This window comes from Podarcis raffonei, chromosome 8 (assembly GCF_027172205.1).
Source record: "Podarcis raffonei isolate rPodRaf1 chromosome 8, rPodRaf1.pri, whole genome shotgun sequence".
NCBI lineage: Eukaryota > Metazoa > Chordata > Lepidosauria > Squamata > Lacertidae > Podarcis > Podarcis raffonei.
Window position 1 is genome coordinate 29479710 of NC_070609.1, and position 21251 is coordinate 29500960.

Consider the following 21251-nt stretch of genomic DNA (forward strand, 5'->3'; position numbering starts at 1 on the left):
TAGACCAGTGATTAGCTTATATATCTGAGTTTCTAACACTGGACCCAAGTTTGAGGCAGTACTGAGTCAGATGGATCGATGACCTGACTCTGAACAAGGCAGCTTCCTATGTTCTGGGGGAGGGCAAGTATTGGCTGAAAAAGCTTCATGGTGCCTTGGGGAAAGTGCTTTGGAGGAGGCCTGAATCTCTGGGGTAGAGGATCTCCTTGGCCTTCGGGAGGTCCCAGGCTGAACCCCCAGCATCTCCAGGTAGGGCTGAGAGAAAGACCCCTATCTGAAACTCTGGTCTAGACAGCTTCTTGTCCGTCAGTGCGGACAGCACTGGGCCAGATGGACCAATAGTCTTGTTTGGGCTAAGGCAGCTTCCTGTCTTCTTTGGGGGTGTTGGTGTCTCTTGCCTCTTGGGCAGGCATTCTGCCATGGGTAAGTCCTAGGGTACAGTGACAAGAGAGGTGGGAAAGCAGCTGGGTGCCAAGGCTCTCAGGCGGTGATGTGTAGCTAATGTCTGGGGTCTTATCTTGCCAGCTGGGATGCTGAGCTTTAATTTATGCATCGTGGCCACTCTTCCCTTGTCTGCCGTCCAGCCATAATTCGCCCGCCAGCCATCCCCCTTGTTGTGTCGCTCACGGGCAACCACTTTTAATCTGTGCATTGATTCCTTGACTTCATTAATTAATCTGCAAGGCTTTCAAGAGACAGGGCTTGGCAACGGTCCGAAAGCTGGAGCAAATCTGCATTTGTGTTTTATGTGAAACTCTGTGGCATCCTGGCAACTCCACAGCAATTTCACTCCTTCTGTGTGGTTTAAGACCTTTGAAATGTCCCAAACCATCTCGCTGAGGCTGTTACTGCGGAAAAGCAACAGCTAATCCTCAACTTGATCTGTATTGCAGGTGGAGGGGTGAGGAGGGTGAGAGAGAGAGAGAGAGAGAGAGAGAGAGAGAGAGAGGAGGGAAGATGCATTGAATGAACCCTGGGGGAATCTGGGAGAGTTTGGTCCCCATTGTGTGTCTCTCTAGTCCACAGCTGCGCCTTGTCCATTCATTTTTGTCCTGCAAACGTGTGCAGTGACGCGGCAGGAGCCCTGCCACAGACTGTTCTCAGACTGGGTGTGTTAAAGATTCTGGTTTTCTTTTTTAATAGTCTGTGGGCTTAGCCATGCCATCTTGCCAAGTGTGCGCCAGCCACATACTTTCTTTTGTTCAACTCCTCCTTTCCCCCAAGGCAGTCCTTGGACACAAAAGTATTTTGCACCAGATCCACAGGATGTGGGAAGGGTATGGCAAAGGTGCATGGGGGGAGAGCCCTAAGTTCTGGGGGCAAGGAAGAACTTTGCAACTCCACACCTTCAATATATATAACCTGTTTAATCTCCTGTCCCAAATGGTCAGTTTCATCTCTCTTACTGGAAATGTCAGTGGAGATTTTTCATTTTTAAAAATGGTTTAACAATGCACTGATTGAACAAGTGCTTTCTTTTATGTGTCTAGAAGCTTGCCCAGAAGTCTGTGGTGAGGTACCTTGCCGAAAGTTTTGTGAAAGTCCATGTATACTATGTTAACTGGTTTACCCCTATCTATATGTGTGTAGGCTCTCTTCTCGTAAAGGTAAAGGGACCCCTGATTGTTAAGTCCAGTTGTGAACGACTCTGTGGTTGCAGTGCTCATCTCGCTTTACAGGCCAAGGGAGCCGGCGTTTGTCTGCAGACAGCTTCCGGGTCATGTGGCCAGCATGACTAAGCCGCTTCTGGCGAACCAGAGCAGCGCATGGAAATGCCGTTTACCCTCCCGCTGGAGCTGTACCTATTTATCTACTTCCACTTTGATGTGCTTTCGAACTGCTAGGTGGACAGGAGCTGGGACCAAGCAACGGGAGCTCACCCCATCGCGGGGATTTGAACCGCCGACCTTCTGATCGGCAAGCCCTAGGCTCTGTGGTTTAGACCACAGCGCCACCCGCGTCCCATATGTACGTGTCGACTCTCTTCACTTAAAGTACGCTTAATAAGTAGTTGACATTACTGAGCTAGATGGCTCAGTGGTCTCTCCGTATAAGACAGTGATATCGAAACCAGATCAGCAAGGAACCCCCCCAGTGGCACTCAACAGCCGTCATTTAATGAGGCACAGGAGAATGGGAAGAGGTTTTTAGCTCTTTCTTAAAAGTCATTGACAATTGTGGCAGACTGACTTCCCTTAGTAAAGTGTTTGCTGTGCTGGCTGGGGCAGATGGGAGTTTTATGTGGGAGTGTAGAACATCTGGAGGGCACCAGGTTGGAGAAGGCTGCTTGAATGCTCCCAAGGATGCTTCTTAGAATGGTCCCTTTCGAATTCCAGAGAAACATGTCAACCTGTTCCTTATATATCAGTAGTTCTAGAACTATGATATGTGGAAATGTTGTTGTGGAGCCATTGAGAAATATCTACTGGTATCTGTACTAAATACAGTGGTACCTCGGGTTAAGTACTTAATTCGTTCCAGAGGTCCATTCTTAACCTGAAACTGTTCTTAACGTGAAGCACCACTTTAGCTAATGGGGCCTCCTGCTGCTGCCGCGCTGCCAGTTTCTGTTCTCATCCTGAAGCAAAGTTTTTAACTCGAGGTACTATTTCTGGGTTAGCGGAGCCTGTAACCTGAAGCATATGTAACCCGAGGTACCACTGTATCTATCTGTACTTGGCCTTGTATGGGATTCTGCCCCCACCCCCAAAGATGGAGATCAGTTTTGCAGAACATCTTAGTTCATAAAACAGTCACATCCATCACTCTAGAGCAGTGGCTTCCAACCTTGCCCCACCTAAGCATCTCTAAAATCCTGATGCCTCCCGCCCCCGCCCCCCATGACATATAATTCTTCTTATTCAAAAAATGAACTCCTATTCACATGGAGGGAGCCTAAAAGGCCATTAACTTGGTCTAACACATCCTCGAATTCCCCCCCCCATAAAAATCAATTTGCCCCCCTGTGGGGCATGTGCCCCACATTGGGAACCACGGCTCTAGAGAGTAAAGACAAAAGTTATTAAAAGTGAGTTGTGGATGTGCCTTGATTTGTAGAACTAATAAAGTTTATTAAGTTGTCAGCTTAGACTCGCCCCCCCCCAGCAGTTTTCAAGTGGTCTGCACTGAGGTTTAGAACCGCTGTTCTCAGTGAGGAATTAGACTGTGTTGAAAGGAAGCGCAGCAGCAGCAGGAGCCTCTCAGCAGAGTAATCCAGAGTATACCGGTAAGCCAGAAAGCAAAGCGCAGCAGTGCGGCTTGGGATAAGAGGATTCCTCTACTTTCTCTAAGCAGTGCTCTTGGGCAATGGGGGTCAGGGGGTGTTTAAGGTGAAATGTGGTGGATAACACCCAGCAGCGGCGCTCTGGCTCCTGTAGACTAGCTACAGGGGTTTAAGTAACAGAAGCATTGGCCGTGGAAGTAGAATGAAGGGTAATACCTGAGGCTCCTGCCCTGCTTTCAAATCGGCCATTGAAAGATTGTTCAACACCTGGCGGGTGTTTTGTTTTTTTAAATGACTTTACATTAAATCATGTTTTCAGTGTGGAAGTATCTGTTCAACGTGGTAGGTGAAAAAGCGACCTGCTAGCTTGCTCTGGGGTGTGCTACTCAAATCCTTTGCATGTTTACTCAGAAGTAAGTCCCACTGCGTTCATTGGGGCTTACTCTCCATTAAGTGTGTGCAAAATTTCAGCAGGCCAGGCAGTGGTGCAGGTCTTCTTTGGTTGACAGCTGAACCAAAGTAAAGCACATAAACAAAATTAAATGTACTAGACTAACAATGTATTCTAACAATTCAAGGGAAGAGCAAACCCCCCCCCCCCACAATTGAGCATGGTCAGTATAAGGTAGGGAGACACACACCAGGGAGGAGAAAATAAGCGATGTGTGATTAAGGAACTGGCCATCTCAGTAATAGTTTCCTTAAAAGACAACAAACCATTCCTGATTCTTTCCAGAGCTGGTCCTTGAGATGTGTGAATGGGTGTGTTACTTGGGATCCTGTCCCAGGCAGAGAAATGGCTAACTCTACCTCCTGAAACTTTCTACTTCTGCTGGGGTATCTGGCAGCTTTGGGTTTAAACAGTTTCTACTGCAGGGCTGAGCAGACTTTAGGCTGATCCAATTGCTTTTTGTTGCTTATTATAAGAGCTAGCAACCAGAGCCAGGTGCAAAAGAGAGTAGTGTTTGAGTTGAAGAAAAGTGAGCATGTCCTGACCTTAGGATTTGTTTTCAGCTTAGGAACTGAAGCGAGTTCACAGTCCCTTTGCCCAAGGGGCCAACTCCGACTTCGCTTTATTCATTTCAGTGGCCTAATTTAGTTGGGAAAACCCATTCTGCTGTTGCTGTTGTTAAAGAATTGGGGGTCAGAACCCCTGGCTGACCTACTGTCAGTCACTCAGAGATCTACTGGTAGATTGGGGTCTACCACCTGCCCACCCCTGCTCTACAGAACACTGTTTTAGTCCTTTTTCCTAAGTGGTGTGGGCTGCCAATTTTTGTCTGTGGATGGTCAGGCTGGTTGATGGTGTCTACTGATTCATTTATTTTTAAAATTATCCCAAAGGACAATTAATCCTCATCATCTTCAAGAAAATCAAGGCAGATAATTGGCTAGTTGTCACCTAATTTAGTTGCACTAAGTTTCCACTGAAATCAGTGGGACAAGTTAGTTGGGACAAGTTAGTTACAACATAAATAAGTAATGACTAATTTGTCACACTTATTTCATTGGGACCCAAATTCTGCTAACTTAGTCTGGAGCCAACCCAATGTTTGCTTTGCACCCAGAATCTAGCATAACCACTACCAAGACCTGCCAACTAAATGCAAGGTTTCATTTGAAATTTTAAAATGTAATATTAAACACATACAACAAGAACTGATTGTCCACACCAAAGCACCCTCCTCGCTGAGGCTTGTAAATCATGTTGCAATTCTGGAGAGCTGTGTTGGGTGGGATGCAGGGCTGATAATAGCAGTTTGTGGTCTGGAGAGGGCTCTTCAGAGATGGATGCTGGCCTCTGGGTGACCTTGTAAGGGAGCAGACTCCCAAGTCTGTTCACTGGGGAAGCCGGTAGGTTAAAGGGCAGGTTGAGATTGATTGTAGGGTGGAACCTATTGCTTCCCAGAATTGCATGCGAGTGACTTGACTTAAAAAGAACAGCATGCAATTGATCCTTCCCAAATGTTCTTTCTCTGGGAAGAGTAGTTGAAGAGAGCTAATTTCCCTCTACGAGATTTCCCTTCTGTACTCTGAATCATCACCACACTTTACCTGAATCTTCACATAGTCACAGAATGGAGTGGTATAGAGAAGGGCTGTGCAGACCACAGGTAGAATGACATTTATTTTTCTTACTGCTGTGTGTATGGTTTAAAATAAAAATAAAAATCGATCCTACAAATAAAAAGCAGGAGAGAGAGGTGGGTTAGACCTTTATCACCAACATACTAGATTTATTATTGCAGGAAGTTTTAAAAAGTGAGAGAATCCTTAATAGTGTTGATCATCCTGAAGTGGTACAGCTCACTTTGTATAGCCTCATGACTTGTACCACTTAATTCTGCTGCCAAGTAGGAAACAGTGCTTAGAGTGGGATAACTCAGTGGCAAAGCACCTGTTTTGTATGCAGAAAGGTTCCTGGCTCAATTGCTGGCGTATTCCATTAAAATCAATATATAGGAGCTGTGTGTGCATATATATCTGTCTTGGACCCTGTAGCATCCTCTGCCAAACTGGTACCCTTTCGGACTTCAACCCCCAGCACAGCTAGTGGTCAGGAATCTTGGGAGCAGTGGTCCAGAACTTCTGGGGGGGGGGCACCAGGTTGTGGAAGATGTTGCTGCTCAGAGCAGATAATGCTGTGCCAGACAGACAAATAGTCTGGTCCGATCAAAGGCAGCTCCTAAGAATATCATAAGAGCCTTGCTGGATAAGGCCAGTGACCCATCTAGTCCAGCACCCTCTTCTCACAGTGGCTAACCAGATGTCAGTGGGAAGGCCACAAGCAGGCCCCTAGCACAGCAGCACTCTCCCACCCTGCAATTTCCATCAAATGTTATTTAAAGGCATACTTCCTCTGACAGAGGAGGTCTAGTAGTCCTTGACACAGAACACAGCCATCAGGGCTAGTAGTCATTGATATTCTCATCCTTAGTGAATTTGTGTTACCCTCTTTAGAAGGTGTCCACTTTAGAGGCCATTGTTACCCCTTGTGGCAGCGAATTCCATAATTTAACTGAGATCCAGCACCCTCTTCTCACAGTGGTCAGGCAGGTGACTATGGGAAGCCTGCAAGCAAGACCTGAGCATGGCAACACCCCCTCTAGTGCATACTGCCCTCAATACTGTAATAGTACCTAGCCATAATATTTAGTGGTTATTGGTAGCCTGTCCTCCATGAATTTGCCTAAACCCCTTGTAAAGCCACCAGAGAAGGTGGAAGCGAAATCTGCAATTGAACTATGTATGTGTGGTCTAAAATCTTCCATCATTCAGCTTTACTGGCTGGTGCCAGGTTCATTTTTCTCCTTTTGTTCTCTGAATCAATCTATTGTGAATCTTTGGTTTGAGCTCCCCCACCCCACCCTTCCAATGTTGCCAAACAACAACACTCCAACCTTCTGGACCAAACGCCTCTGTATTCTACAAACCACCAAGGTGCATGCATTGTGTCTATCTTACCACCACTAGTGCATTTGACAGGCCTAAAAATATTATAACTGAGCTTTTCGTTTGTCATTCCTGTGTTTAAACTTTGCAGCCAGAGGCCCCAGGAATTAGGCTGGGAACTGGGGAATTGCTTTTGGTAGGTGAGGGCTGTCCAGTGGAACTGGGTTATCAGAGATTGAGGGAAAGGTTACAGTGGGAGTGCATTATGCCAGGATGAGGTGGAGATGTATTACTTAAAAATCCAGTGCTGACTCCCTTTTAAGTGTTGAGGTCATATTGTCACAGGTAGTTGAACTTCAGACTTGCCATCTCTTTGGAAAGCTCTTTGCGCCACTCTTTCCCATAATTAATCAATGTTCCTATATAGCATTGGCTGCAGTCTCAATCATTTACTTGGGACTACAACTCCTTTGTGGGATGTGAGTGGTGCTGTGGGTTAAACCACAGAGCCTAGGACTTGCTGATCAGAAGGTTGGCGGATCGAATCCCCACGATGGGGTGAGCTCCCGTTGCTCAGTCCCTGCTCCTGCCAACCTAGCAGTTCGAAAGCACGTCAAAGTGCAAGTAGATAAATAGGTACTGCTCCCGTGGAAAGGTAAACAGCGTTTCCGTGCGCTGCTCTGGTTCGCCAGAAGCGGCTTAGTCATGCTGGCCACATGACCCGGAAGCTGTATACTGGCTCCCTCGGCCAGTAAAGCGAGATGAGCGCTGCAACCCCAGAGTCGGCCACAACTGCACCTAACGGTCAGGGGTCCCTTTACCCTTTACCTTTACAACTCCTTTGGCCATGCTGGCTGAGGCTGATGGGGACCTCTGACGTGCCACAGGTTGACCACCCTTGATCTAAAGCATTGGTCTTCAACTGATGGGTCTGGGCGCATTAGCAGGTCACAGCCTGACCTAGGATGGGTCACAATAGCAGTACCCCATTGTGCAAATACATGGCAACATATTAAGTAATGGGTCCCCGGATGTGTGTGTAGGCTAAAGTTTGGTCCTCAGTTTGGAAAGATTGAAGACTACTGCTGTGACATTTTAAAATATCCTCTCCTCTTTCTTTTGTCTAGCAACCGCTGCAGGCACTTACCTGCCACCCCTGCAGCAGGTATTTCAAGCTCCTCGCCGGCCCGGGATAGGAACTGTCGGGAAGCCAATCAAACTCTTAGCCAACTACTTTGAAGTAGACATTCCCAAGATTGACGTCTATCACTATGAAGTTGACATCAAGCCAGACAAGTGCCCTCGCAGAGTCAACAGGTAAGGCAAGTATTAGCGTTTAGCAATTTCTCCTCTTGTCCAGCCCTTTAACTGGGAAGAAGCCATAGGCCTTGGAGAAAACGCATGCAGAGCCCTGCATCTCTTCTCCTCCCCCATCCGGCTAGTTCTGAGAGCCCCACTTCCAAGCACACCTGTTGCAGCTGTTTCTGCCCAGTGGGATACTTGGCACTATTTAGCTTTGCTACGAGTGAAGTTGCCGCGTTTTGCACAGGTGGGAGCTGACCCTGCAAGCTGATGCTTGGACCGGCAGTGAAGTGGCTTTCCTGCAGCATCTCTCTCTTCCTTCCTCTCCGCCCACACTGGGAATTCGGCCTCTCTCCTCGCCCCATCTCTGGCCATGCGCTGGCGGTGGCGGCTTGAGAGATAACTGGGCTTTGGGCTCTATCACTGGTCAGCTTACAGCAGCTGTGTGATCTTGGCTGCGGTCCCAGGCTTTTAAAATAGCCATCCTTAGGCTTTGGGCAATTGTACTGCTGTTTAAAACTCTGCTGTTCGTTTAATTCTTTGCTTGGGAAGGTCAGTATTGAGAGTTATCTGAATTAAAGAATGAAAATTCTGCAAGGAGCACATGCGTAGAGCAGCTGATTAAATTTTGTACCTGTTCTCTTTTAACTTGCATAATTCTGGCTTGGCTATCCATGAAGGCGTGAGAGACCTCTAGAGGCTCACTCTCCCCCGCTCCTGGATACCAAACTCAGGCTTCTGAGATGTCAGCTGAAGGCATTGTAGAGTTGGCATGCTGGTCAGATATTTCAAGACTGCTACTAGGTAGAGGGCAGCGTAATTTAAAAATAAAAATTATGGTGCCATTTGTTAGCAAGGACAGGAACATGGGCTACTTGTCCCCTAGCCTTGCAGCAGTCAGGGGCAAGTGTGCCCCCACTGGCCACCTGCTTATAACTGAAAGCATATTGCAACTAGGAATGCAAGCAGTCATCAGTGGCACAGGCCAACATGTCAGACTAGGACCAAGGAGGGGACACAGGTCCAAGTCCTTACTTATCCATGAAGTTCATTAGATGGACAGGTTGCGCACAGCCAACCTCACCTGCTTCGTGCAGTTATTGTGATGGTACATATTTTTTTTTTGGTGGGAGAAATTTATATATCGCCCTATCCTTTGGGTAGCGTGAAGTAAAAATGCAATAACATTATTTATTACCTTAAAAAAAAAACTGGCAGTCAGGCCAGTTACAAATAAAAAATAAAAAATAGTTAAGTGGAGAAATGCTTGATCTTCTTATTTCCTAATGGCAATGCTTTAAAGTCCAACCCGTCAGATGTTGTTGGACTACAGTTCCCATACTGCTAAGGGGAGCTGTCGTCTAACAACATCTGGAGGGCACCAGGTTGACCAAGTCTACTTTAAACATGCTTGACCATGACTTGTCAGTATTTGCCTGGTCAATGTTGCTTTTGATCATTTCAGGGCATTACCCATAGGCTTAAGTAACTTTTATGATAAACATCAAAATTATTCAAATAATTTTTTTTAGAAAACTTACTTAGCATATCATCAAAGGCAATTAAAAATAAGATTTTTTTTGGAGGAAAACATTAATACAAATTTCATACTTCTTCACTGGTTGGTGTGTCAGCTGCAGTCTTTTTCTGGACAGGGATAGCCTGGGTACAGTTAGCCGCACTCTGTGACACACTTTTTATGAGGCCACCATTGAACTCAATTCAACAACTGCGACAAGTGCAGAATGTGGCAGCCAGAGTGTGGAGAGGAATAGAACTCAAGCAGGTACACTGGTTGCCAGTTACCTTCCGGGCACAAAACTATGTGCTTAAGACAACATTTAAAGCTCTGAATGATCTGCAGCCCAAATATCTGAGAGAATGCTGTCTCCAGTATCAACCTACCCTGCATTAAGATAAAAGGCTGCTTTCTGGGTCATCCGTATGTTAAACGAGGTGCATAATGCAGGGATGCATGGTAGAGCCTTAATGGTGGTGGCTCCATGTCTTTGGAATGACCTCTCCTGAAGTGCATCTCACCCTAGCTGTATATTTGGGAGGAAGGGTGAAAATAATAAAATTTGTTTTGATGCCAGATGAAAGATCTCTTTTTGGTAGGCCTTTTATTATAAATTGCATACATTTATGTAATTTCCGAGAATGATTTTTAAAAGTTTTTCTGCTTATTTTATCCAATATTGCCTTTTTTTCTTTTTTCTTTTGGTAAACTACCCTGTGACCATTTTTGGTGAAGAGCGATCAAGAAACCTGATAAAGAAACAAATCATTTACCAAGCATTCTACCTCATTTTTGCCACTTCAGGTTAACCCATCTGTCTCAGTCTAGCGATGAAAGCATTAAATTCTGTCACTTTTGCTGTGTTTCTGCAGAATTGTGGAGTTCACAACTACTTCATTGGCTGCTGTGCAGTGTTTGTGAATGGGAATCTTGAGATTCGGGCTGGAAAATGTCCTGTTCAAATGTTCATTAATAAGAGTGAACGAATGCCTGTTGCAAACACAATGTTAAACAAGCCTGGCAATTTATGATGGTTTTTAAAGCTTTGTTTATTAAATTCCAGTAAAATAAACATGCGTTATTAGATTGCTCTCTAGGGCATTAGTAAATTTTCTAATGCAATCAGGGTTTTTTTTCCTGATGCAGATCACTATGATTTACATAAGGAAAATTTTCCAATTGAAATTTTTTCCAGACAAGTTACATCACTTATGGGAATGAGGGAAAATACAAGATCAGCCGAGGTGATTGGCCAAGCAATACGAAGTTGTTGTATTAGATAGTCTTGGTAAAGTCTGGGTGCTTAGCCTATTGCACTCATTTACTCAGCAGAGTAGTACCTTCCACTTGCTGCATGTTGAGGCTTAAACTTTTCCAGCACCAGCCACTGACTCAAATGATCCTGAGTTCTCCCTCGTGTTCTAGCTTGGCTGCTCCCAGTCCAGTCATACATCTGGTCCTAGTTTCTTACTGGAATTGTGAACCTGCTAGCCAATCCTTCTAGCTTCTCTCTTCCTCCCCCTCCCCTCCTGGTCTCTCTCTCTGCAGGGAGGTTGTGGAATACATGGTACAACACTTCAAACCTCAAATTTTTGGAGATCGGAAGCCGGTGTACGATGGGAAAAAGAACATCTATACAGTCACTGCCCTGCCCATTGGCAATGAAAGGGTAAGAGGGCAGTGTTCTCTTGGGTGGTTGGGCTTCCTCAGGCACCCTCCTTTTTAAAGCCAGAAGGATCAGGAGAATTAAGAAGTTGCATTGGTGTTCCCTTCTATCTCTGCTGTCCATCCAACATGGCAGTGACTGAAAATTACATGTCAGTCACTTGACATCACCTTGATGTCTGGCAACCCAGCTTCAGAGGAAAGAATTGGGAACACACTCTTAAGTGTGTTTCCAGTTCTTTCTCCCTTTGTATCCTGACTTGAACTCAAGCCCCTGCTGAAAGGGACTTGCAAAGCACTGTGCTTTCAGCTGGAATTGTGTTTAATGAATGCCAGAGACAGCAGGAGCTTAACCGCAACTGTTTCACTGTCTGAAAATGACTATACAACAGGCCTAACAAACTCACTAATGCAACTTCTTTTTCTTCAATCCTTCACTCCTAGTTCTAGTTCCATACCATATAAGGCAGGGGTTCCAAAGCCATAGTTCCATGCCATGCCATATAAGGCAGGGGTTCCAAAGCCATAGTTCCATGCCATGCCATATAAGGCAGGGGTTCCAAAGCCATAGTTCCATGCCATGCCATATAAGGCAGGGGTTCCAAAGCCATAGTTCCATGCCATACCATTTAAGGCAGGGGTTCCAAAGCCATAGTTCCATGCCATGCCATATAGGGTATGGGTTCACAAAACTCTGGACCGCAGGTACTCCATGAGCTTCACTCAGGTGGCCCATAGCATGTCTGAATTAAATATTCATATTTATTTTTTAAATGGTTCTTTTCTTTCTTTCCTTGTATTTTATTGTATTACAACCTAACTACTGTGGAATGCAAATCATAACACACAATAAAAGACAATTTTAAGAAATTGGTTTATTTTTCTGTCATTTGTTTGTAGGTTGACTTTGAGGTGACAATTCCAGGGGAAGGCAAAGACAGGATATTCAAGGTTTCAATCAAGTGGATGGCCATTGTGAGCTGGCGGATGCTTCACGAGGCCCTGGTGAGCGGACAGATTCCTGTTCCGCTGGAATCTGTCCAAGCCCTTGATGTTGCCATGAGGCACCTGGCCTCCATGAGGTAACTAACTTTTGTGGTCAGGGCTTTAGTTTATTTTTTTAGGTAAGATGCACACAACTCTGGGCACATCCTTTATCTTGTTTTCACACAGATATATTACATCCATGAAGCCAACATGGCCCTGGGAGTTGTATTTTTGTGGAATTTTCTGTGAGGGAGTAGCTCTCTCACACCTCTTCACAGTCTTCAGCTGGTGTCTAAAAGAGTACAGTGATGGTGCCTACATAATATCAATAGGCAGGGGGTTCCAAAGCACAGATGCTGCCTCATTAAAGGAAAACGACTGCTTTCAAATGCGGAATGGACATCGCTTGGCACTTGTAGAGGTGCAAGTTCTATAGATTGAAGTGATTGGATTGGCATGCATGGAGCAAGGAAATCCTTTAACTTGCAACCTTGAAGACTGCCCACCCCAAGTAAATAGTGCCTAGGTATGAGGAAAGAGCTGGGCAAAATTTATGTTAGTGACGAATCTGTAAGAAGATTTGAGGCCCAGGGACATTCTTGAAGCGTTTTTGTGCCTCAGTCTAGACTTCAAATATCAAAGTTTGCTGTCCTACATGGGTATAGCATGGGCTAATGTTCTTCATTTTCTTTGGCCTCCCCAGGTACACGCCAGTGGGCCGTTCCTTCTTCTCTCCCCCTGAAGGATACTATCACCCGCTGGGAGGTGGTCGGGAGGTCTGGTTTGGGTTCCACCAGTCTGTTAGGCCCGCTATGTGGAAGATGATGCTGAATATTGATGGTAACTAAATGCATGCAGTAATGTAACCCTGATATATAAATATCACTGTAAAACATTCAGAATACCCAACCAGAAGTCTGTCGTTGAAAAAGGATTGTTGACAATGCCTCTTAGGTTCTCTGGGGCCCTGTTCACCAGAGGTGCCTGAATTAACTGTTGTGATAGGTTCAATGGACAACAAGAACCTGGTCAGATGTAGCTTGCATTGTAGTGATTATTTTGACAGTTCACAGGCACAGGTTTTCTGACAGCATGCATGGCTGGTGTTTCCCTAAGCAGCTTCATAAAAGGCAGAGCAAAAATGTATTATATAAACATAAGTAAACTTATCTGGTTCTCTGCAAGTGTTGCATTGCTTTTTAAAATCTGATTTTTCTAGAGCCTTTGAGGGAGGGGGTTCTTCTTTGGCTCTTGTTTTTATTACAAATTTTGTGTTTATATCTTGTATTTTTATGCTCTGAATGGCCCTGAGATCTATGGATGAAAGGTGGTATACTAATTCTAGTAGTAGTAATCATCATCATCCTGGTTTCGTTATGGAGTATTTACATGTTTTTCCACTAGTCATTTGTTTATCCCGCAGTTTTCTCTGTCACTTTCCAAACTGCAAAAAATTCATTTAAAAATGGATTTGTTCTGCTAGGGTGACAGTACTTAAATCCATGTCAATTGCATAAACCTAAAGTTCTGGTATGCGCTCGAACCCCTCCTGCAAAATGGTGGCAGTCTGGAAGCACCCCTAGAGAAAGAGAGTCAAGAAATGACCGTGATGCTTGTGCTGCTGTTGCCTGGACTGACCTGCACTCTTATCTGCTCACTCCACAACAGTATCAGCGACAGCCTTCTACAAGGCCCAGCCCGTGATTGAGTTCATGTGTGAGGTGCTCGACATCCGGAACATTGATGAGCAGCCGAAGCCCCTGACTGATTCTCAGAGAGTCCGTTTCACCAAGGAGATCAAAGGTAAAAGAGGGCAGAGACTCTAAAAGGCCCTAGTTGGCAAGTGGTTTTCTTTCAGGGCCGCAAAGGAAATAGATGCAAAGCAAAAGGCAAAATTAAGAGGGGCAATATTTTGGAGGCCATGGTGGAAAGTCTGGGACACCCTATCCCTCCTTTGCGTTCTGTGTTTTATATGTTGACTGGATCAATAAGCTGATAAATGGATGTCTTTCTCTTTTGATAGGTTTGAAAGTGGAGGTGACTCACTGTGGGCAGATGAAGAGGAAATACCGTGTGTGTAATGTTACTCGGAGGCCGGCTAGCCACCAAACGTAAGGCTGTTAGCTTGGGGGAAGGGGAAGAGACACTTGTGGTGTGTGTTTGTGTGTTTCGGGGGGGAGCTGTGTTACCTTGTGACATTTAGCATCAGTTGGGTAGCATTTAGAAAGGGGAATGAGAAAAAACACTGTTAGTCTGGTGATGCAGGAAGCCTTGGGAACTGACTGATGGGCACTTTCTTGGAAGAAGTGTGCACTGCTGCTAGGTGACTTGTTTCAACTGTCAGTGTGGGGAAAGCTGTCCTGAAGCCTGATGAAATCCTGCAACTTCTCATAATACACATGTTTTGGAGTTGTTGTTTGTCCTGCTTTTGTTGCCCTATAGGGCAAGGGTGCTATTCCAGATAGCAATAACGCAGTAACGTTAGGGAAGCATCACACAACAACTTACAAAGCAGAATGATGTGTGGATGGTCCAGCATAAATTCACCACTAATGCGCAATACAAGTCGTAGAGTGCACCTGCAAGACCAATCAGTCTGGAGAGGCTCGAGGTCTTTTTCCTGGTTTTGTACCGGGCTCTCTAAACAGCTGTGGATTTCTTCTGTGTAGGTTCCCTCTCCAGCTGGAGAGCGGTCAGACGGTGGAGTGCACAGTAGCGCAGTACTTCAAGCAGAAATACAACCTCCAGCTCAAGTACCCCCACTTGCCGTGTCTTCAAGTCGGCCAAGAGCAGAAGCACACATATCTACCTCTGGAGGTGAAAACTCGTTTTTGGAATGGGATGGGGAGATGGCTTTGAAATACCTAAAGGCTTTGCTGTTATAGTGGGGGGGGGGGAGTGTGTGTGTGTGTGTGTGTGTGTGTGCGCGCGCGCCCTTGCATGAACAGTTATGTTCTGTTTTGTACTCGTTCTGGTCCTTTTGAACCTTTTTGTGCTTTGGCCTCCAGTGGTTTTAAGACTTTTAATTTTTACTGAAAACCAAATTTTAAAAAAAGGAGAAGTGCCTAATCACAGAGACACAAAACAAAACACTGCAACTTTATACACAAATAAAAATATATATAATAAATATATTATAAATATAATAAATAAAGAATATATAATAAATATATAATGAAAAAGAAATAAGCTGAATTTTCTTTCTTTCCCAACCATGGGACTTTGACCAATCTTGACTGCTTGCTTTAAACTTAAAAGTCCCATGGATTTCTCAGCTGGTTAGAATGTAGTGTTGATAACACCAAGTTTTCAGGGTTTGGTCCTCCATATGATACAGCTGCGTATTCCTGCATTGCAGGGGTTGATCAGTGATCCTCAGGGCCACTTCTGACTCTACAATTCTATGAATCTTGCCCTCTATGCTCAGAGCAGCCTGTCACATCTTCTGAAATTTAACTTTGTTGTGTTTTATTATCCTGCTTTTCAGACGAATAATGTCTTTCAAACAGAAAAGAACCACAAGCCCAACCCTCAGGGCTTATAGACTAAAAAGACAAGATGCAGGAAGGGAAAGCAGGTGGAGAAGGAAAAGGAGGGGACAATCTTTTTAAATCCTTCCCCTTAGCAAATGCTCTGAAACTAATTGGAGGCTCATAATCTTGCCCATTCACCTTGCTTTTTAAAGTCCCCTTTGTGAATAATTTCAATGCAATGCCCCTATTCCCTTCTCCCTTTCCATGCCAAGTACTCAGCACAAATTCTGCCTGCTTGGCTCAAATCAAGGGTAGGTGGGACTCAGTAGTGACTAGTGGATACATGGTGGATTGGAACACAGGAACCTGCCAGTCACACTAGTCTGGTTCACACGTACTGCTAAAACATAGTTTGAAATGAACTATGGTTTACCATGAACAAGTAGCATGCTGGTGCATGCCAGTGAATTGCACCTGTTTTGTACCTCCCTTTCCAGAAGTGGGCAACAAAACCACAGAATGGCTGACTTCACCTAATGTGTGAAACAGCACTCATTGTTTCTCTGCAAACTACTACTGGAAGCCAAGGTTTTGTTTTTTTAAAAGGAACCCATGAATGCTGGCTTGCACAGAATGCTAAGTCGGCTTCTCCATGGTCGTCCCCCCCCCCCAACTATGGGAAGGGAGGAGCACAGCGGCTTCTATTGGGCAGCATGCACTAGCACACTGCTTGTTCATGGTAAACCATGGCTTTGTTTCTGACCATGGCTTAATGTTCACGTGTGAACCAGTGCCCAATGGTCTCTTACTGGCCCATGAGCATGGCTGTCCTAATGGTTTGTCCAAGATTCTGAGAGGGCTGTTAGTACAATAGTTTTACAAATTGAAGTGCTCCATTATCACTCACAAAATCTATGGGAAATTGGTTCCCAACTCAGGAGCTATTTAGCTATATTTGCAAGTTTTCCATAGCTGTGGTCAGGCAAAGTTTATGTTTTCCTCTAATGTACCATATTTTTTTGTGTATAAGACTATATTGTTTCCTAAATTTTTGAAGTTTAAAATAAGGGGTCATCTTATACACGGATAGTGCACAGTGCATTTTCTTAATTTTGAGTCCCAAAAAATAGGGAGCGTCTTATACACGGAAAAATACGGTATATCCTGTATTAATCTCCTTCTGCATTGCGGTCCCCCAGAGAGGCCCTGTTTTGTGGTCCTCTACTATTGGCAGTTAAGCTGATTGACACAAGAATCAAGGCCTTCTCTGTAGTGGTGCCAGCTTTGTAGAACTTCCTTCTGAAGAAGGAGCAACAGTCCTGGTGTACTGAGGACTCCTTGTTTCTCCAGGGGGTTGGGGCAGGCTGATCCAGATTAACTGGAAGCTGCTGCTGTTTTCCATAAGTGTTCTTATATGCTGCTGCTGACATTGATCTGAGTTTTAAGTGTGTGTTTGTTTTATGCTTTCATTGTTGTCCATCTGGAAGACCAGTATTGGGGCCAAAGGGCAAGATAGTAATTTAACGAAAACAACAATTAAAAAGAAATGTCTTTCGCAGGTATGTAACATTGTGGCTGGCCAGCGGTGCATTAAGAAACTAACGGACAATCAGACCTCCACCATGATCAAAGCAACAGCAAGGTCTGCCCCGGATAGGCAAGAGGAGATTAGCCGGCTGGTATGTTCCTCTTGTCTTTTTGCTCTTGTGAGGGGGGGGGAGAGCGGCAAGCGCTTGTGAACTTTCTGTTCTTTTGGGCTGGCAACTTGCGAGTGAAGGTATGTGAACTGCTGCTGAGGACGGTGAAAGCTTTATGACTTAGTGGTGCAATTCAAGTGGGGTTGGCTGTGGCAGAGATCTGCCTCCACCCAACCCCATAACAACTCGGGTAGTTTCTGCCAGCAGAGTGATGGCAGAGTCTCTCAAACCAAAACTCATGTACTTTAAAACTTCAGGAGTTCTAGGTTACTGTCAGTATTTGTATCTCTTCATATCTACCAGAATTTTAGGATGCGGCAGGGCAGGAAGTATGGGGCTTTCTGAGTGTTTAGCCACAAAAGCTACAAAACCTTTGACCTAAATCCCTCCAGATCTTATGGAACCAGTGCTGAAGTGAAGCGATCCTGCCATTACCTGGGTAGAGCTTTCTGTGATCCATTGACAGATCCCAGCACCTTAATCATTTGAAGTGTTCCACTAGGAGCTTTCACAGGCCAGGCCAGTGTTATTTATCCTGAAGACTGTTGGCTGCCCATGCTTTGTTTAAACTATTTTTTTTAAAAAAGAATATTTATTAAGTTTTCCAATTTTTTAAACAAACAAACAAACAAAACAAACAGAAACATTAAACAAAGGCATAAAATTCATAAACCATACTTTTAGATAACAAATTTCTCAGACCTCCTCATACTTCTCCTTCTTGTATCCCAATTAAGATTATTTGTTCAGCAAATCCTTCATTTAAAGCATTACAGCTTGTAACATTACCTTATTTTTCAAACCCTTGCTTTGTTTAAACTATTGCCTATATTTTCCACTCTTACGAGTAGTGTTTCTTTTTTGCCAGTGTAGCTGTTGGAAAGCCTGTTCTGTTTGGATAAATATATTTTATTATATTTATATATCATTCTTCCAGCCAAGTTTAAAACTAAATTTCAATATTACAATGGAAAATGGGAAAGAGATGTGGAAAGGAAACCCCTTGAGTTAGTTTCAGCAAAAAAGAGAGAGAGAAGGTTCTTTTAAACTCACACATTGTTGATACTTCACTCTGAGAACACTAAGCTTAATATATGCAGTGAGTCCTGTATGTTGACGATGTGGGTGCCCAGAATTGGGCACATACGTACATATGTGGTGGGGATGTGATGTCATACAAGTTTTTTGGGGGGTAAATCTTACTGGAATGTAGTAAAATAATAAGCTACTACATAGATCCTTTCCTGATACTGGCATTGTTTACTATATTTGATGACCAACATTCAGATGAACCATATAAATAGGTTTTATTGATGTTATTGGCTGCAGCTAGACATGTAATAGCAAGAAATCAGAAAACAAGAGAGAGGAACATTTCAAGAGTGGAAAATTGTAATGCAGCAAAATGCCTTAATGGAAAGATTGACAAAGCAAGTACAACTGATGAGACAGACAAGCATGGAAGGTGATTTTGTAGGGGGGTGCTTTGGGTTCATTCTACGGTTAGGAAGTTGTGAAACTGGAACCTCAGCAGCAGCTTCACAATAACCTTACTGGAGAGACTTGATAGTTTAATATGAAACAACACATTGCTATTCAGATTCTTCCTATGTATTATATAAATAAGAATAATGGCACAAAAGGTAGCATTGTATTAAAGGTAAAGGTACCCCTGACCATTAGGTCCAGTCGTGACCGACTCTGGGGTTGCGACGCTCATCTTGTTTTATTGGCCGAGGGAGCCAATGGGTCATGTGGCCAGCATGACTAAGCCGCTTCTGGCAAACCAGAGCAGCGCACGGAAACACCGTTTACCTTCCCGCTGGAGCGGTACCTATTTATCTACTTGCACTTTGAAGTGCTTTTGGACTGCTAGGTTGGCAGGCGCTGGGACCGAGCAACGGGAGCTCACTCCGTTGCGGGGATTCGAACTGCTGACCTTCTGATCGGCAACTCCTAGGCTCTGTGGTTTAACCCACAGCGCCACCCATGAATTCCATGTATACCTCCCATGAATTCTATGTATTGTAATTTTTGTGTGTTACTATATGTGAAAAATAAAAAGCTATTTGTGCAGTATGTATACATAGATGAGCTGTGGGCTATTTCTGGCCTGTGAGTCTAATTTGGCCTGGCAGGGGTCCTAATTAGGCATGTGAGGCCATTTGTCCCAAACCACCTGCGCCACACCTGACATAATATGTGAATTCAAATGTGGGGCAGATAAAGACTGGCTGCCTTAGAAGTTCCTGATGAGAATTCCCTAGTGTAGCTGATGGGGCTTTCTCTTGGCACCAATCAGCTGATGAGCACTGAGAACAAGCCCTTTGGAGGGTGCACTGTTGGTACCAATAAGTTGAGTGGAGCTGAGTTATCCCCTTTGAAGTAGTCACCTGGTGTCACCACGGTGGGTGGGGCAACTGAGGAACCAAGCCGATAGCCAGCTTCAGCTTTCCACCGTGGACATAGACAATAAAATAGGAAATTCTGTTTTCAGAAGGAGCCCTTAAAACAAAACATAAGCACCAAAGCAGAAAGATCAGCGAAAAGCCAACTTAGAGCAGCATAAAGCACAGCAAGTTGATGCAGAAAGTGAGGCACTCAGTAAAATGTAACCATCCTTGTTTTTCAGATGAAGAACGCCAGTTATAACCTGGACCCATACATACAGGAGTTTGGCATAAAGGTGAAGGATGACATGACTGAAGTGACTGGGCGTGTCCTGCCAGCCCCAATTTTACAGTATGGAGGACGGGTAAGCACCCAAGGGTCTCTCAAGTGCTCGTTGTGGGGGGGGGGTGGCAGATTCTCTTAGGGTAACTGACCAGTAGTAATATCTAAGGAATGGACATTTTGACACCCCATCCCCAAAGCCTTCCATCAGTCACCATATAAATTGCGTTTAATTTTCAGGATTGTGGGTTCAAGCCCCACATTGGGCAAAAGATTCCTGCATTGCAGGGGGGGCTGGTCTAGGTGACCCTCGTAGTCCCTTCCGCTCCACAATTCTACGATTTTATGACTATTATCTTTTACCGGTGAAATCCTTTCAAGATGGCTTACAGAATAAAATTTTATCTGTCCCACCACAGGCAAGGACACAAGAGAGGGCCTTCTCAAGGGCTGCTCGCAATGGATTGTGGAGCTCCCTTTGGGGGGAATCTAGGCTGGTCCCCTTTTGCTTCCCTTTTGCTGGCAAGGAAATAACTTTGTTTAGAGAAGCCTTTGGCTGCTAACTGACGATTGTGGCAGGGTCTTCTGAGGGCGGGTGTTGCGCATTTTGTTTTGGTGCTTTTAAATAGTTCTAAGTGTTTTAATTTGGTGCTATTTTTAATAGGGAAACTTGTTTATTTTTATTATTTATATTGATTGTTGGAGGTGGCCACCAATTTGGATGGCTTTGAGAGAGGATCAGACAAATGCATGGAGTGCAAGCTACTAGCCACAATGGCTATATTCTGCCTCCCCTGTCAGCGGCTGTATGCCTCTCGTTTACCAGTTGCTGGGAGTCACAGTTGTGCAGAGTGCTGTTGCGCTTAGGCCCAGCTTGTAGGCTTTCCGCAGGCATCTGACTGGCCACTGTGAAAACAGGATGCTGTACTGTATAGACCATTGGCCTGATTCAGCAGGCTTTTCTTAGATTTTAATAAACAGTTAAGCTTGGATATTGATGCCAGATGAACCCCAGCCCCCCAATTGACTAGCCATCCTCTAAAACGGTTATCTCTGTGGGGTGTGTAGGGCAAATGATCCCCAAACTCCCCTGGTAGGTGGTGTTTATTTTGAAAGATCAACCCACCATTTTCTTTCCCTGCAGAACCGTGCCATCGCCACACCCAACCAGGGGGTATGGGACATGAGGGGGAAGCAGTTCTACAATGGCATTGAGATCAAAGTCTGGGCCATAGCCTGTTTCGCCCCCCAGAAGCAATGCAGGGAAGAAGTTCTGAAGTAAGTGAGTGGTATGTTTGTGGGTGTGGGGAACTGGACGT

At 44.7% G+C, this 21251-nt stretch overlaps 1 protein-coding gene across 2 annotated transcripts in view; it reads left to right on the forward strand.

Annotated features, from left to right (window-relative positions):
* LOC128418806 (protein argonaute-1) overlaps positions 1-21251 on the forward strand; it is a 50199-nt gene that overhangs the window by 10641 nt on the left and 18307 nt on the right. Inside the window, exons 2-11 of one of the 2 annotated variants that reach the window (XM_053398856.1) lie at positions 7744-7933; positions 10986-11106; positions 12003-12184; positions 12793-12929; positions 13758-13892; positions 14113-14200; positions 14759-14906; positions 17122-17241; positions 19892-20014; positions 21077-21210. In XM_053398856.1, the coding sequence (XP_053254831.1) occupies positions 7744-7933; positions 10986-11106; positions 12003-12184; positions 12793-12929; positions 13758-13892; positions 14113-14200; positions 14759-14906; positions 17122-17241; positions 19892-20014; positions 21077-21210 (1378 nt within the window). Of the gene's footprint in view, positions 1-7743; positions 7943-10985; positions 11107-12002; positions 12185-12792; positions 12930-13757; positions 13893-14112; positions 14201-14758; positions 14907-17121; positions 17242-19891; positions 20015-21076; positions 21211-21251 lie in introns of those variants that run through there. The other variant, XM_053398857.1, reaches the window with a different exon arrangement.